The sequence below is a fragment of the Zalophus californianus genome, chromosome 3 (genome assembly GCF_009762305.2).
Source record: "Zalophus californianus isolate mZalCal1 chromosome 3, mZalCal1.pri.v2, whole genome shotgun sequence".
In the NCBI taxonomy this organism is placed as follows: domain Eukaryota; kingdom Metazoa; phylum Chordata; class Mammalia; order Carnivora; family Otariidae; genus Zalophus; species Zalophus californianus.
This window is the reverse complement of record NC_045597.1, coordinates 80,643,782-80,660,417: the sequence shown is the minus strand read 5'-3', so window position 1 is coordinate 80,660,417 and position 16,636 is coordinate 80,643,782. Positions and strand designations below refer to the sequence as shown.

The 16,636-nt window shown below is 40.0% G+C and overlaps 1 protein-coding gene across 3 annotated transcripts in view; it reads right to left on the bottom strand.

Moving 5' to 3' along the window:
• The window catches only part of CENPJ (centromere protein J), a 48,177-nt gene that overhangs the window by 6,567 nt on the left and 24,974 nt on the right, over positions 1-16,636 (bottom strand). For 2 of the 3 annotated variants that reach the window (XM_027589081.2, XM_027589082.2), the window contains exons 10-13: positions 10,524-10,766; positions 6,496-6,580; positions 2,460-2,524; positions 1,862-1,981 (exon numbers count right to left, since the gene is read on the bottom strand). In XM_027589081.2, the coding sequence (XP_027444882.1) occupies positions 1,862-1,981; positions 2,460-2,524; positions 6,496-6,580; positions 10,524-10,766 (513 nt within the window). The remainder of the gene's footprint in view (positions 1-1,861; positions 1,982-2,459; positions 2,525-6,495; positions 6,581-10,523; positions 10,767-16,636) is intronic. The other variant, XM_027589083.2, reaches the window with a different exon arrangement.

The window sequence follows — 16,636 nt, the reverse complement described above, 5'->3', positions numbered from 1 at the left end:
CTCCCTCTCCCTCTGCTGCTCACCCTGCTTGTGCTTGCTCTCTCTCTCTCTCTCTCTCTCTGTGTCAAGTAAATAAATAAAATCTTTAAAATAAAACAACAAAAAAACCCCGTCCTCTTAAAAAAAAAAAAAAAGGCATGGGCTCTCTATTCTGTCCCATTGATCTGTATGTCTATTTTTGTGTCAGTACCATACTGTTCTATTATTACAACTTTGTAATATAACTCGAAGTCTGGGATTATTTCTTTCGTAATTGCTTTCGGTATTCACGGTCTTTTGTGATTCCCATACAAATTTTAGTATTATTCTAGTTTTGTGAAAAATGCTGTTGCCATTTTGATAGGGACTGCACTGAATCTGTAGATAGCTTTGGGTAGTATGGACATTGTAACAATATTAATTCTTCCAATCCATGAGCATGGAGTATCTTTCTATTTGTTTGTGTCATCTTCAATTTCTTTTTTACTGAGTTTTTTTTTTTAAGTAAACTGCAGGTATCACTTCATATGTAAAACACTTCAATTGATTTAAGGATAGGTTTTAACATAACCAAATCATTACTGCCCCTAACAAACTGTAATTCCTTCATCATATTGTAACCCTCTATGTTGTTTTCCCTGAATTCACAAAATAGACTCTTTACAGTTTATTTGAATCAGGATCAAAACAAGGTCCACACACAACACTTGATGACATGTCTCTTAAATCTCAACCTTTAACATTCACCTCCCTGCCCCCTTTTTAGTGATGATTACTTATTGAAAGAACTGGGGGTCCCTGAACATGTAAAATTTCCCACATTCTGGATTTGGTTGACTGCTTTCCAATCATGGTGTCATTTAACATGTTCTCGTATGCCCTACACTTCCTGGGAAAAACTAGTAGTTACATCTAGAGGTGTGAATGAAGTCTGGTTGAATTATTCTAACAGGAATACTTTCTACGAACTGCTGAGAGCTGCTTATGGCTACACATTCAGAAGTGCAGTATGCGACTGTCCTCAAGACCACAAGACCGACTGGGTCACATCAATTAGATCTGCCATGAAGCTCCATCAGCCTCTCATCTAGGAGTTCAGTGCTTATTCATGACTACTGCCTAGATCCCTTATTTCATTAGAGACTGCACAGTGATAGCTCAAATTTTCTCATTCCTTTTCCATTTATCCGCGGAATTCTAAAAAAAAAAAAACCTTTTCCCACCAACGATTTGTTACACGAAAGCAGAATTGGTACAAGAAAAGTCTACAACTTCTTCCTTTGACTGTTATTCTTTTGTCCTTCCCTCATTCCTCAAGACTAGCAATGAACTTTGGCCTTATAATTTCAATTAAAATAAATTAGGGTATGTGGAGAAGTAAATTTTCTATAAACCTGAGGAAAACTTACCTCATCCCCTCCCTGCTAACAAACCTGTTTATGTCCCTTCCCTTTTCATTCTTTCTTCTAGCTGGAACACCCAGCCAGGCAGTATCCTGCTCAAAACCTTTCCTAAGCACAAAAATAAAACTGTGAGCTGGAGATAGAAAGGCTGCAGGAAGGGAACAGAGGCTTTTAAAAAGTACCAAGATGATAAAGGCTTTTTACCCTATGTTTAGAGGAAGAACAGAGTTTAAACAAAGGAAGTGTAATTCCTTTGTAATTTGCTGTATCTCTAAACTAGAAATGGCAACTAAATGCATGTGTGTGTCAAGCATTTTTAGAGGAGTCCAAACGCTCAAACTAAGGTCACAGTCCAAGGAACTATAGTTCTTAAACACCCCTACAGTCTGAAAGATCAATTAACTTAGAATCTAAGTGTTCCGACTCTACTTTAACCTATATTAATTTCTTATAGTATTATTTTTTTAAAAATTTTTAACCTTTCCATCAGGATGACTGATTTCTCCCTGAATTTCTTCTTTTTCCTCCTTTTTGTCGTCCTTTTTACACTCAGGATCTGGGAAGTCCACTGGTTCAGGGGCCTCCCTGGGTGAGGCAATCTGCAAGGACAAGATGCGTTCTTTTTATCTGTCCTAAAGGACATGTAATCACATTTCAAATAGCTAAAACTTACATTTATTTCCAAATGCCAGATTCTATTATAGGATTCGATGACTAGCATTTGGTGTTATATAAAAAACATTCACAATGTTAAGTAAAAAAAAAAACCCTCCTTTATAGGGGTGCCTGGGTGGGTCAGTCGCTTAAGCGTCCAACTCTTGGTTTCAGCTCAGGTCATGATCTCAGGGTCGTAAGATCGAGCCCCACATCAGGCTCTGCGCTCAGCACAGAGTCTGCTTGAGATTCAATCTCTCCCTCTCCCTCTGTCCCTCCCCCCACACAAGAGCTCTCTCTTAAATAAATGAATCTTTTAAAAAACCTCCTTTATAAATGGTTTAGAAACTTAAATCAGTTAACTAAGCAATTTTAAGCCTGAGTAATCTATGCTTAAATATATAAAAATATAAAGAGATTTACCTGTCCCTTATCCGAACTGCCTAAATCACGGGGAGGCACAGGCTTGGATCTTCGAGATGGATTGCCTGTTAGAATATAATTGTCAAGAGTTAATTTTCAGATTTAATTGAAAGTTTTAAATTTACTTAATATTATGGTCAAACATTTCCTTAGTTCATATCCCTTTGTGAACTACTGTCCTTTACCCATTAAGAAAGGAATTAATATTTTTCTTCACCAATTCATAGGAGTTTATTATATAAGTTCAGATATTTAATAGGCACTTAAATCTGTGTGACCAAGACAGACAAGGACAATATCTATTTTTTGAGAGTTTACAATCTGGAGGAAGAGACAGGTGTTCAACTAACCTAACAGATGAACCCAAAGGTATTTTGGAGATAATCACAAGGACTTTAGTTAGAGGCTTAGGTGTGGGGTAGATATAATAGAGGCATCCAAGAAGACAAACAGAATTTTGCTTAACAAAATAACTGCGCATTTCATTAAAATCCAGGCCTAATTGCTGTGGTCTAGAACAAAACATAGGGAAGGAGCTCTAAGACACTGGTCTTGGCAATAATTTCTTGATACCAAAAGCACAAGCAACAAAAGCAAAAATCAACAAATCAAAATTCAAAAGCTTCTGTACAGCAAAAGAAATAATCAACAAAATGAAACAGCAACCTACAGAATGGGAAAACTTTTGCAGACCATATATCAGATAAGCGATTAATATCCAAAATACAGAAGGAACTCCTATAACTCAGTAACAAAAAAAAAATGATTGAAAAATGGGCAAAGGAACTCAATAGACAGTTTTCCAAAGAAGACATCCAAATGGCCAACAGTACATGAAAAGATGCTCAACATCACTAATTATCCAGGAAATGCAAATCAAAACCACAAGATCACTTCACAGCTGCCAGAAAGGCTATCATCAAGAAGAGAGGAGATAAGTATTCGCAAGGATGTGGAGAAAAGGAAATCCTTGTGCACCGTTGGTGGGCATGTTAAACTGGTTCATCCACTATAGAAAACAATATGGAGGTTCCTCAAAAAATTAAAAATAGACCTACCATATGATCCAGCTATGCCACTTCGGAGTACACACCCAAAGGAAATGAAAACAGGGATATCAAAGCCCATGTTTTTACTGCAGCATTACTCACAATAGCCAAGATATGGAAACAACCTAAGTGCCCATCAGCATATGAATGGATAAAGAATACATGATATATATACACAATGGAATATTATTTTGCCATGAGAGAGAAGGACATAATTTGCAGTAACATGGATGGACTTTGAGGACATCATGCTAAGTGAGGTAAGTCAGACAGAGAAAGACAAACACTGTATGATCTCACTTACATGTGAAATCCAAAGAGGCCTAACTTTTTGTAAAAAGAGAGTGAAGTGGTGGATACCAGGAAGTGGGAGTTTGGGGGAGAAGGGGCGATGTTGTTTAAGGGTAGAAACTTGCAACAAATAGTAAATAAGTCCTAGAGAGCTAATGCACAGTATAGTGAATATAGATAATACTGTATTACAATCAACAAATTTGCTAAGAAACTTGATCTTAAATTCTCCAACCACTAAAAGGATTTAATTATGTTATACAAAAAAAAAAGATATAACTATGTGATATAATACAGGTGCTATTTATCACTACATTGGCAATCATAACATATATCAACATATCATCTTAAAAATTTATACGTTATACATTGAATACATTTCAATAAAAAAAAATAGTTTTGGTTCATCAGAAGAGTAAAAAGGCAGGCCACAGACTGTAAGAAGATATTTGCAATGTGTAACTGTTAAAAGATTATGATGGGGGAAGAGGAAATGCCCCCATAAACCAATAAAGAAAAAAACAAACAACAGCACAGAATGAGTAAAAGACCTGATCAATTTTTCTCAAAAGAGGGAGTCTAAATAGCTAATAAATATAGGCAAAGGTATTCAACCACTTCAAAACTATAATGAGACAGTGTTGAATCCCTACCAGACTGGCAAAAATTTAAGTCTGACAATACCAAGTATCAACAAGGTGTGGAACAATGCAAGCGCTTACATTACATTGCTGGTTAGACAGTAAAATCATTTTGGAAAATGTTTTGGCAAAATCTATGAGTGTTAAAGATATTCTTACTGATTACCCAGTAATTCCAGTACATGCCTTAGAGAAATGAATGTGTGTTTAAGAATGTTCATAGCATCACTGTTTAACATACCAAATTAAAAAAAAAATTTAACCATCAACAGAATAGTCAACTGTAATATATTCATAAACATTCAAACTGCCTTGCAGTTTTTGAAAAATTTAGTGAACTAGAGTTGCAGATCAATATGACTCTCAAAAACAATGTACAGTAAAAGAAGACATACAGTATAACTATTGGAACACATACAGTATAACTATTCAGAAAGTTCGAAAACAAATCATTTTTTAGGGCTGCACCTATGAGAGTAGAAACTACAAAGAGAAGCAATGTAATATGATCACGGAGGGGACAGCCCTGGGATGCTGCTACTCTATTTCTTTATCTAGCTGGTAGTTATCTAAGTATGTCCTTTATAATTGTCAAACTGCATATGTTATATCCACTTTTCTAAATTTAGTTCATGAAAATAATTTCTAAAAATTCCAGGTAAAAACCCAGTTGTGAAAAAAAAAGTTCATAAGAGAAAACAGTATATTTGTGACGTAAGGATTGAGAAAGATTTCTTAAAGTCATAAAAAAAAGATTGATAAATTCAATAATAAAAGGAAAAACAGGGGCACCTGGGTGGCTCAGACAGTTAAGCCTCTGACTCTTGGTTTCTGCTCAGGTCATGATCTCAGGGTCTTGAGATGGAGCCCACATTGGGCTCCCTGCTCAGCGGGGAGTCTGCTTCCCCACCTCTCTCCTTCTGCCCCTCCCCCTTTGCATACTCTCTCTAAAATAAATAAATCTTTAAAAAAAAGGAAAACATGCACACAAAAAATACAAACCGAAAACTAAACCCAGAACTGGGAGAAAATATTAGCAGTGCTTGTAACTGAGAAAGGATTAGTGTGAAGAAGAACTTCAATAAGGAGAAACCTCTCCTCCCTATAAAGTTTTAAACAGGCAAAAGAAATGAACAGGCAATTCACAAAACAGGAAACCCAAATGCCCACTAAATATACAAAGAGATGCTCACACAACCTTATCAGTAATCAGGGAAATGCATATTAAAATTACACTGGGGCGCCTGGGTGGCTAGTTGGTTAAGCAACTGCCTTCAGCTCAGGTCATGGTCCTGGAGTCCCAGGATCGAGTCCCGCATCAGGCTCCCTGCTCGGCGAGGGGCCTGCTTCTCCCTCTAACCCTCCCTGCTCTCATGAACTCTCTCTCTCTCTCTCATTCTCACTCTCTCAAAATAAATAAATAAATCTTTAAAAAAAAAAAATTACACTAACCCACCATTTCACACCCATCTGACTGGCCACAACTTCAGTCTGACCAGGTGAAGGGTAAGTACAAAGAGCATATTCTGCTGATGGTAAAAAAATGGCAAAACCACTTTGCAGAACAAAGGGAAAACCTCCTACAGCACAAGCCTGGTATGACCCAGCATCCTACTCTTGGTATGTGTCTTAGAGAAACTCACAGGACAAATAAGTTCTGCAGACCTATTCATTCTACTGCAGACCTGTTCATTCTACTGACAAACTGGGGAAAAGCGTGAACTCCATCAACAGGAAAACTCAACTGTAACAAATATACATGGAATCTATAGCTATTAAAATCAATAAACTAGAGTTTATATGTATTAATGGGAGTATCAAAATATTGAGAGAAAAACAAATTGTAGAGGGATACATAGAAATAATACTATATTGATTTATGGACATAATGTAGTAAAAGAATGAAAAACAAGCAAAGGAATGTTGTCAGGGTGGAAATAGGGGAGTAGAATACACAGGGGCTTTAATGATATTTACAATGTTTTATTTCTTAAATTGGGTGTAAATTCTCTATTCTTTAAATTCCTTAAGTATTTTATAAAGGTAACTTCTTACCTTTTGTCGGCAAATGATTTTTCTTGTATTTTTCTACCTGGGTTCCTGAAGAAATCTGGCTCTTTTGTAATCGAAATGATGAATTCTATAGTATGAGATAATTTTGAATATAAAATTAGTGTTGGTCTACACATTAGTACAATGAATGAAACTAAAACTCAGTTTGCAATGAACATGGGTTAAGTTTGTTCATTTATGTTTTCATTTATCACTACAGGTCAGAGGGAACAAGCTATTATTTAGGAATGAACTATACACACACCCCACCTTTAGAAATACAGCTGACCCTGAACAACACTGGGCAGGGGGGTTAGGGGCAGTGACCCCCCCCATGCACTTGAAAATCCATGTGTAACTTTTGACTCCCCCAAAATGTGACTACTAACAGCCTACTGTCAGGAAGCCTTCCTGACAACATAAGCAGCAGATTAACACATATTTTGTATGTCCTATGTACTATATACTGTATTCTTACAATAAAGTCAGGTAGAGCAAAGAAAATGTTATTAAAATCTTAAGGAAAAAAAAATATATTTACAGTGCTGTACTGTATTTATTGAAAAAAATCTGCATACAAGTGGACCCGCACAGTTCAAACACATGGTTTTATATGGTTCAAAGGTCAACCATATATTCATTCTTCAAGTGAGGGCCTAACAGACAACATAAAATGAAACAGTTTTCTGTGATTGTACCAGATTAGCCAAAGAAGAGGGCAGGAACTCAACATCAGCAAAACCCCTTTATCTCAACCTCTCCTGTGAACACACCCCTTACCATCTTGCTCTCACCTTGAGCCCTTGCTCCCCGTTACCACTTCCAACAAATCTCTCTCCTCCCTAACCACCCCTGCCCCAGCTCTGCGTCTCATGTCCATGACTCACCTACCCTGTACCCCCTTGCCTTAGCTTCTGTTTCCTGCCCTACTCCATCCTACCTCAGTCATGCATGCCAAGGGGCAAACTCTAGAACTAGTCATTATCAATATCTGCAATTATCAGTAACTGCAAAGATCTCAATTTCGAAGCCCTCCAAGCCAGAATGTGGGGCATTCTACAAAACAATTAGCCTGGTCTATTCAAAAAGCCAATACCATTTAATAAAATGCTTAAAGTGCTAAAGGGTAAGATGCCATGATTTCTGCAATTAGCTTCAAATGGTCCTGCAAAATACATATACACAAGTGGTAAAATGTTAACAGTGGTCATATCTAGGTGACTATTCAGATGTTCATTATACTATTCTTTCAAATTTCTGTTTGGGGAAGCTGTTATAATAAAACGTTTGGGGAAGAGGCAAGAATTCCACTTTCTGCTGACTGCCACATCCTATCCTTCCAGCTCATTCCTCTAACACCCTAACTCCACCAATGCGTACAGCCTCCAGGGCCCTACAATTCACTGATCCCTACAGATTTTCTATGTCCCTCAAAACCATACAGCCTTACACCCTTCTTGTGCAGCTTAAACCATGGTTCACTACAGTTACTCTGGCTGCATATACCATTAACTCCCATGCCCCTCACTCACTTTGGGTATTCACCTGCATGACCACACCTCTTCTAAAATATAACTCTCCACCACCCTACAACCAAAAAGCTGAACAAGAAAATAATACAAACAATTCTCATTTGAAATGTATGATCTCTAACCTACATTGGCCCCCAAAGCAGCCCAGGAATCAGGCTACACTTCCCCAGTCTCTTTGCTTTCCACTCCCTTGGAGGACAATGTCACACTTTCTCCCATCTCCTCAAACCTCCTACACTTCTCCATCCTCACTCTCAGCTGATGACCAAGCTTCCTACTTCACTGACAACGTGAAGGCATGAGGAGGGAACTTCCCACCAGCAGACACCACACACCGAGCCCGGGGCCACACCTTCCACATTCTGCTATCAGGCACTTGCTGTCTATGCTCCCGGCCAAGTCCAGCCACAAACCACCCCCCCCCCCACTTCATTCCCTAAATCCCCTGGCCTCTCCCTTATAAACATTGCTTCAACAATTCTCCCACCTTCTCTGGCATCAGCATTTTCCTCTTTACTGAATCAATCCTACCAATACATAAACACTTGTTAATTTTCCCACTAAAAAAACAAACAAAAACACCTTTCCTTACAGCCACCATCCCATCTCTTTACATTTACTGCAAAACCTCTCCCACAAGCTTCTTATACTGTCTGAAACGTCTCTTTTATCCAGTCAGGCTTTTATCTTCAACACATCCCTAGTTGGTAAACCTAATGACTAACTGTCAGCGCTCATCTAATTTAGCAGCAGCCTTTGACACCACTGGCCACTCTCTTCTCCTAGAAGTCCTTTCTTTTCTTGGTTCTCAGGACACCACACTGGCCTCCTTGACTCTACCCTCTCTGGCTAACCATTCTCCTCATCCCGTCTTCTCACACTCTGGCTCAGTGTGTGGATCTCTTCACTACCCACAGTTTCAGTGTTGATGATCTCTGCCAGCCCAAAGCTTTACCACACATCCTGATGAACCCCAAACTTCTAGCTTCAACCTAACCTTCTCCTGATATGTGCATAACTGCCCAGTTAACATCTCCACGTTCTCAAACTTCTCCTCCAAACTTCTCCAGTTAACTTCTCCACAGGCATTTCTAAACCTGAGATCCTAATATCCATGGCCCCAAGAAATAAATACATGCTCTCTTCTTGTGTCTTACAATAAATGGAATAATAATGCCAAAACACTACACTAAACTTGGAAACTATTCTTGACACCTTCCTTGCTGTCACACCCCATATCCAGCTCATCAATAAATCCCGTCCACTTCTCAGCCCGCCACTGCTGCTCCCCCAGTCTTAAGCCACTGTTCTCTCTGGTGTGAATTACTCCAACGGTCTCCTAACTGGTGTTCTGAATTGTGTGTATGCCCCTCCACTCCCTGTTCAGTCTACAGTAGACAGCAGACAAAGTAAGCTTACTAAAACAAAAGATTAAGTCAACTCTAATCACAGCCCTCCAAGCGCTCCCCTTCTCAGAGGAAACACCCAAGGGCGTACAAGAACTGCTTAAGGCCCTAAGGTACTCTGCACCCAGCTCCCTCTGTCACATCTCCTATCGCATCCCCTACCATTCTCCCCACTTACTCTGCTCTAGCTCCACCAGCCTCAGGCCATGCTCATGCTCAGGCCCACCAGGGAGAGAGCCTCTGGGCCTCGGGCTCCTCTCGGGCTCTGCTCTCACCCAGGCTTATCTGGGTGAGAGTAGATATATCTATATGAGAGCAGATAAATATATCCCTTATATTTATATTTAATGTATAATAATTATACATATTTAAATTAATATATTTAATAATGCGGGCCATTATTCAAATGTCACTTTCTTAGTAAGGCTTTCCTTGGCCACCCTGTCTAAAACAGCAACACCCCCCACCCCAACAGTTATCATCCCCCTGCCCTGCTTTTTCTCCTTGGTTCTTGTCACTATGTCACACACCATATATTTTATTATCTATCTTATTTATAAACCTCTCACCACTAGAATATAAATTCCAAGAGGGCAAGGAAGTTCATCTATTTTGTTAATTGTCTTATTCCCACTCCCAAAATCAGTGTCTGGCACATCATAATTGTGAAGATAGATGAATGAAAGACCAATTATTTGATTCAAAAGGATCATATGCATGTGACTTGCTGCAAAAAAACTTCACTTGGCCTGTTTTAACTAAGATTATCTGCCTATTTTACTATAATTCAAAAAATTCTAAAAATGAATCTGAAAACTGCACAGCAATGCTCAAAAGAATTTTTCAAATGTGGTAAAAAATACATAAAACTCACCTTCGTAACCACTGTTAAGTGTACAGGTCAGTGGCATGAGGCACATCCAGTACTCTTTTCCTCTTGCAAAACTGAAACTCTGTCCCCATTAAAGAGCAACTCCCCATCCCCACCCCTACCCCCAGCCCTGGCAACCACCCTCTACTTTTCGGCTCTATAAATTTGAGCACTCAGATATTTAACGTCTCCCTGACTTGACGAAACAGGCTCCAAACCTACCACGGGCCCATCTTTTTTTGCGGCAGGCACACAGGGACCCGTCCTGAGGCTGTTCTCAGTAGCTTCTGCTTTCTTCCAGGCGTCTAGTCGGAATCTTTCCATCACTTTTATTTCTTCCCTGAGGTCTGTGTTCTCTCTGACCAACATTTCTATCTGGCTTCTAAGACGGCCATGTGTACTTGACCATTTTGCTTCCTTTCTTTTCAAATCTTCCTGTAAATCTGCTATCTGCTGTTTCAAAGCCTCTCAAAAAAAAAACAAAACAACAACAACAACAACCTAGGATTAAAACAATGCAATAGAAGAAAAGAGTCACACGAACAAAACAGAAGTACCGCCCTAACACAGACAGCAGACAAGGGAAGGCTTGGTCAATCACATTTCAAAAATACCAAGTTCTTCATGAAAGGGACTGGGGTTCAGGTTAGAGACTCACCTTATACCATCAACAAAACTGATTCCAGAAGGAGGCAGGCACCACTTAGGAGTTCACTGCAATAACACTGTCATGAGGTAATAAAGGTCTATACTAAGCTATTGAAATAGAAAGAAAGATAAATGGGGGATTATCTGGTAAAGAAAAAATTAACAGGAATTTATGACTAACTGAAGGAAGAGTTAAGGTAAAGGATGATTAAAAGACTCAAAGTCAAACCATCAGTCCTGAAAACAGATTCTACTTGGAATTCACGAGAAGAAACTGGTTTTAAGAAAATGATTTGTTTCAGATGCACTAAATGACAAATGTGAAGAAACTCCTGGAAATATCTAGAAGCAATTTGCAATTATACAAACAAAAATCAAGATTAATATCAGAACTAAGGAAAAATTAGTCACCTACATGGCTTATGTGGGTGCAAGATATGGGGAGTGCCTGAGAGCTGAGGAAGGAGCATGGGTGGAAGTAAGACCTCATTGCTCACCACCTGAGAACCTACCTGATATGAGCCTAGGGGAAGGCAGGAGCCCTAAGCAGCTCATTAATACACATGTAAAACTTGACGTCTATCCATTTTCTTGTAAGCCTCATGACTGCCAAAAAAGCAACTAGGTGACAGAAAGAGACTAGGGCTGGAAGGGCCTCCCTTGGGGGGTGGTCACATCACAGGGAGCATGGACTCTAGGTTTGGGTGAGATCAAGGCTCAAATCCCAGTTCTGTGTCTTAAAAGCTCTTCAAACAAGGTATTAACCTCCCTAAACATCAGCCTCCCTATTTATAAAATTGTAGAGTATAACCAATAAATGAGCAATTTCTAGCTGGTAAGCATTATCATCATGTGGGCAAAGAGACTTATTAATATTAAAATGGTAACACATATAAGTCTAAATAGGTTAAGAATTCAAAAGCAAATAAGCCAAAGAGAGAAAGACAAATACTGTATGGTATCACTTATATGGGGAATCTTAAGAGAAAAAAAGAAAAAAGCCAACTTCACAGAAACAACAGAACAGTGGTTACCAGGGGCTGGGGGAAAGGGAAATGGGGAGATGAAGGTCAAAGGATAAAAGCCCGCAGTTATAAGACGAATAAGTTCTGAGGAGCAACGTACAACATGGTGACTACAGTAATAATACGGTGGTGTACACTGAGAGCAGATGTTGCTGAGAGCAGATTCTTAAGCATTCTCAGCACACACACCCACACAAAGAGTTAACTATGTAAGGTGATGGATGTGTTATCATCTTGATCTTGCTATGTATATAAAATCATTACACTGTACATTTTAAATATACATGCTTATATTTTTCAATTATTCCTCAATAAGGTTAAAAAATAATTCAACAGCAATTAATATTTATAAAATACGTACTATCAGGTACTGTTCTGGGTCCCTGGAATATAAAGAACAAAACAAAGATTGCAGGGAGAGTTGTGTTGAAGGGGACAGGGCCTAGGGAAGAAAAGGCAAGGCAGGCAGAAGAAAGCAGTGTTGAGGGGAAGGGAGCGTAGGCAGGGAAGGGAAGCTGCAGTATTCAATATGGCAGGTCTCACTGAACAGAGACCTGAAGGAGGCTCAGAGTGAGCCACATGGCTGTTCAGGGGAAGAGCATTCCCAGAAGCACCAGTAAATACACCAGGGAGGAGGGTGCCTGGGCACCATCGCAGAACAGTAAGCAGGCCAGTGAGCTGGGGCAGAACGAATGACACAGAGGGAAAAAGGTGAAAGAACACCGGATTATATAGGAATTTGAGGCCCATTGTAAGGACTGGGGCTTTTATTATAAGAAAAAAGTGGAGCCATTAAAGGGCCATGGGCAGAGAGGGGACGAGACCTGTCATCTTTCCAGAAGAATCACTGGCTGCTACATGGTAAACAACCCATGGAAAAGACAGGGCAGGAGCAGAGCTGTGGCCAGCCAGTCCTTTAACTCAGAGATGGCAACTCAAGTCTGGGTATGTTTTCTGACAGAAGAGCAAGCAGTGTGAGACAAAGAGAAGAAAACACTCCTAGGTTTCTGGCCTGAGCATGTGGAAGGTCAGGGATGCTGCCACCTGAGATGGAGAAGGCTGGGAAAGGGAAGTGCAGAAGTTCATTTGGAGACACGTGGAGGTGAACTATCCAGTAGCTGGTCAGATAGACCAGACCAGCACATAGAGCAGGTCCAGGCCAGGATTTAAATTTGGAAGTCTTTAGCATATGAATCCTAACTGAAGGCATGAAACTAGAGAGATCATCCTCCCTGCTGAGTGGCCTCCACCATTAAGTTAAAGATGAGGAAAAAGCGAAAGGGGACGAGGCAAGGCACCAGCCAGGTAAGGGGGAAACCCAGAGCACCAGGTGTCCTGCGAGTCAAACGAACAAAAACTCTGATGAGTCAAACGAACAAAAACTCTGATGAGTCGTATGCTGCTGGCGGCCAAGTCACAGGAGGACTGCGAGCTCCCCATCAGGGAGAGGCCGGGGACCAAAACAGGGGCAGTTTCAGGGCAGTGGTGTGGACGGAAGCATGTGGAGACACAACAGGAGCTGAGATGGTAGACAGTGAAACAGACAACACTTTCAAGGAGTTTTGCTACAAAGAAACAAAGAAACAGCATTGTGACCCCAGGAGTATGGGGGCAAGAGAGATTTTAAGTAAGAGCAAGTGTGTACACGGATGACAAGGTTCAGTTGAGTGGAAAATGGGTGGTGTTAGAGAAACAAGAAATGCTGGAGCAGGGCTGTAGGTAGTGAAGGGGTGAGACCTGGTATATAAGCAGGGCTTCCCCATAAGCATGGACAGTTCATCTAAGCAACAGACAGAGGCAGAGCACATGGGCTCAGACACTAAGGCAAGACCAAGAGTAGGATCAGTGGGAAGTTCTCAGCCATGTAGAAAGTGGGGTCTTCAGGGGGTAGGGAAGTTTGAGAAGGTGCGGGGGGTGGGGCAGAGTATGGAATGGAAGAGTGTGAGAGAAGGGAAAATAGAAACAATATAGGCCCATTCATGGTTCGTGCTCATGACTTTAAAATGAGCCTGTTTCCCGGGGCACCTGGGTGGCTCAGTTGGTTGAGCAACTGCCTTCGGCTCAGGTCATGGTCCTGGAGTCCCGGGATCGAGTCCCGTATCGGGCTCCCTGCTCAGCGGGGAGTCTGCTTCTGCCTCTGACCCTCCCCCCTTTCATGCTCTCTCTCTCAAATAAATAAATAAAATCTTAAAAAAAAAATGAGCCTGTTTCCCATGAAATTTTTCTTCCAGCTAAACTAAGTGTTACAGGAACAAAGATGAAGTAGGCAGGAAATGCCAGGCTTACAGTCTTGCCAACAAAATATCATGACTTGAGAAAGGGAGTAAAGAATACACTTATAGAAATGATTAGAGTGACTGACTCTGGGGTTTAAGGACATAAGAGGGTGGGGAAAACCAATGAATTGGAAGGTCCTAACGGGACCGAAAGATTAGAGTAATAAAAGGAGTGAAAAATATTAATATGCTTGGTCACAAAGGGCTAGAAAATAGGATTTAAAAAATAACAGCTAGAATGAATATGTGTGAAGAAGAGGAAGAGAAAGGGTCAGGATAAAAAACACATGCAGAAGATAAAGTCAAAAGAAATTGTTATTGATGGAATTTGAAGATGAAAAAGGCCTAGACCTCTTTTTATCCCAAGTGTGAATGGGGAAAAAGTCAAAAGAAAAGGCAGATTTAGCAGAAAGAGGGTAAGTTAAGTTTGAAACATCCAAACAGAGCTAACAAGCTCATTACACAGCACCTCATTGATCCTGGCCCCTCAAATATCTTCTGAGTGAAGAAACAGATACACAGGTTGGTAACTCAGCAGAGATCTGACCAAACATCAATGTGTAAATGGTCAATGAAAACTCACTGCATGCAAATTAGAATAAAATTACATGATTAAGACAAAAGAATCAGTGTGAACTCATGACTTCAGAAAGACATCACCCTTCGCCAGCGGTGCCACTCCGCCAGGCACCAACAGCAAGGACACCACTGCTGCTGACGCCAATTGGCTCCCTAGTAGGGCTCCTTGGACAATGGCTGATTCCAGATGTGGGGGCAGGTTGAAGAAAAACAAAAGCAAAAAACCAGGTGATCTGAAATAACCAGTTGTTAGAGAAAGCAGGGATAATTTCAAACATCTAAGGGCAATGGCAAAGCCGAAGGACAAGGAAGCTCCTACCGGCCAAACTGGGGCCACTTGTTTATCAAAAAGGAAATTTTGTAATTAATTAGAGTAACTTGAGTCTGTAAAAGGCTATAAATCAATAATGATGAATGTAAATTCCAGGACGAAAGAAATATCTTCTTCATTAACAATTCCCCAGTGCTCATCATAAAGGGTTCTCAAATCAATGTGTTGAAGGAATGAACACCGGAAAGAAGAGAGTTAATATTTTTAAAAATAGCTATAATATAAAAGAAGATTGAATATACCATCTCTATTCTCTTAACGATTTAATAAGTAGAAGCATAGCAATAAATACAGGTTTGTTTTCTATTAAGTATATATCTGTTTTTAAAGTAGTATTTGCATAGTGTAAGAAAAAGAGAAAGTGTAACAAAAACAGAAAGAAATAATGAATACCCACTGTCACACACAATAATCAAGTCTGAAAGGGGTCTAATGCTTAAGTCAACACTATCAAAGTAGAAGGAGCTTTCAGGAATGAGTTCCAAAACTATGAAATAGATTCTGAATGTCTAACATACTAGATTCAATAAACTGAGCATTAACCAAAACAGAACAGCACATGTTTCTTCCCACAAAAATAAACAGAATTAAAGACCCTAACTGACATGGCACGTGGTAACTTAAGCTTTAGGTATGCAGATGAGCTTGCTCGACAAGGGTATACTACACAAGAGGGGAGAAAACAGAGGCTGGGACTCAGTATTACTAGTATTTTTTTTTTTTCTAAGTAGGCTCCACACCCAGTATGGAGCCCAGTGCAGGGCTTGAACTCACAACCCTGAGATCAAGACCTGAGCTGAGATCAAGAGTTGGATGCTTAACCAACTGAGCCAATTTTTGGCACCCCAAAAATACTAGTATCTAAAATATGAAAGTTTGCATTTTATGCTACGTAAGCAACGGAGAGCCATTTAAAATTTTCCGTTTGATAAATTGAAGTTTCACTTGTTTTTTTTTCTTTTTAAGATTTTATTTATTGATTTGAGAGTGAGCGAGAGAGAGCAGGAGCAAGGGGAAGGGGCAGAGGGAGAAGCAGGTTCCCCAGTGAGCAGGGAGCCCGACATGAGGCTCAATCCTGGGACTCCAGGATCATGACCTGAGCCAAAGGCAGTTGTTTAACCAACTGAGCCACCCAGGCGCCCCTGCAGTATTACTTGTAATGAAGTTCAGTATGTCTGTGTTTTCTTTATACTTAGTTCTTTGTGTCCTCTCTTAGAAATCTCTGCATATGCCAATGTCACAAATATATTCACCTATGTTTTTTTCTAGAAAGTTTACAGTTTTCACTAGAAATGCATTAGTTATTTTTATTTAAAGACTTATTTATTTTTATTTTAGAGAGAGAGTGAAAGAGAGCATGGGAGGAGAGGGGCAGAGGGAGATGGAGAGAGAAACTTGAGCAGACTCCATGCAAAGTGCGGAGCCTGATGTGGGACTCAATCTCAGGACCTGAGCCAAAACCAAGAGTCAGGACGC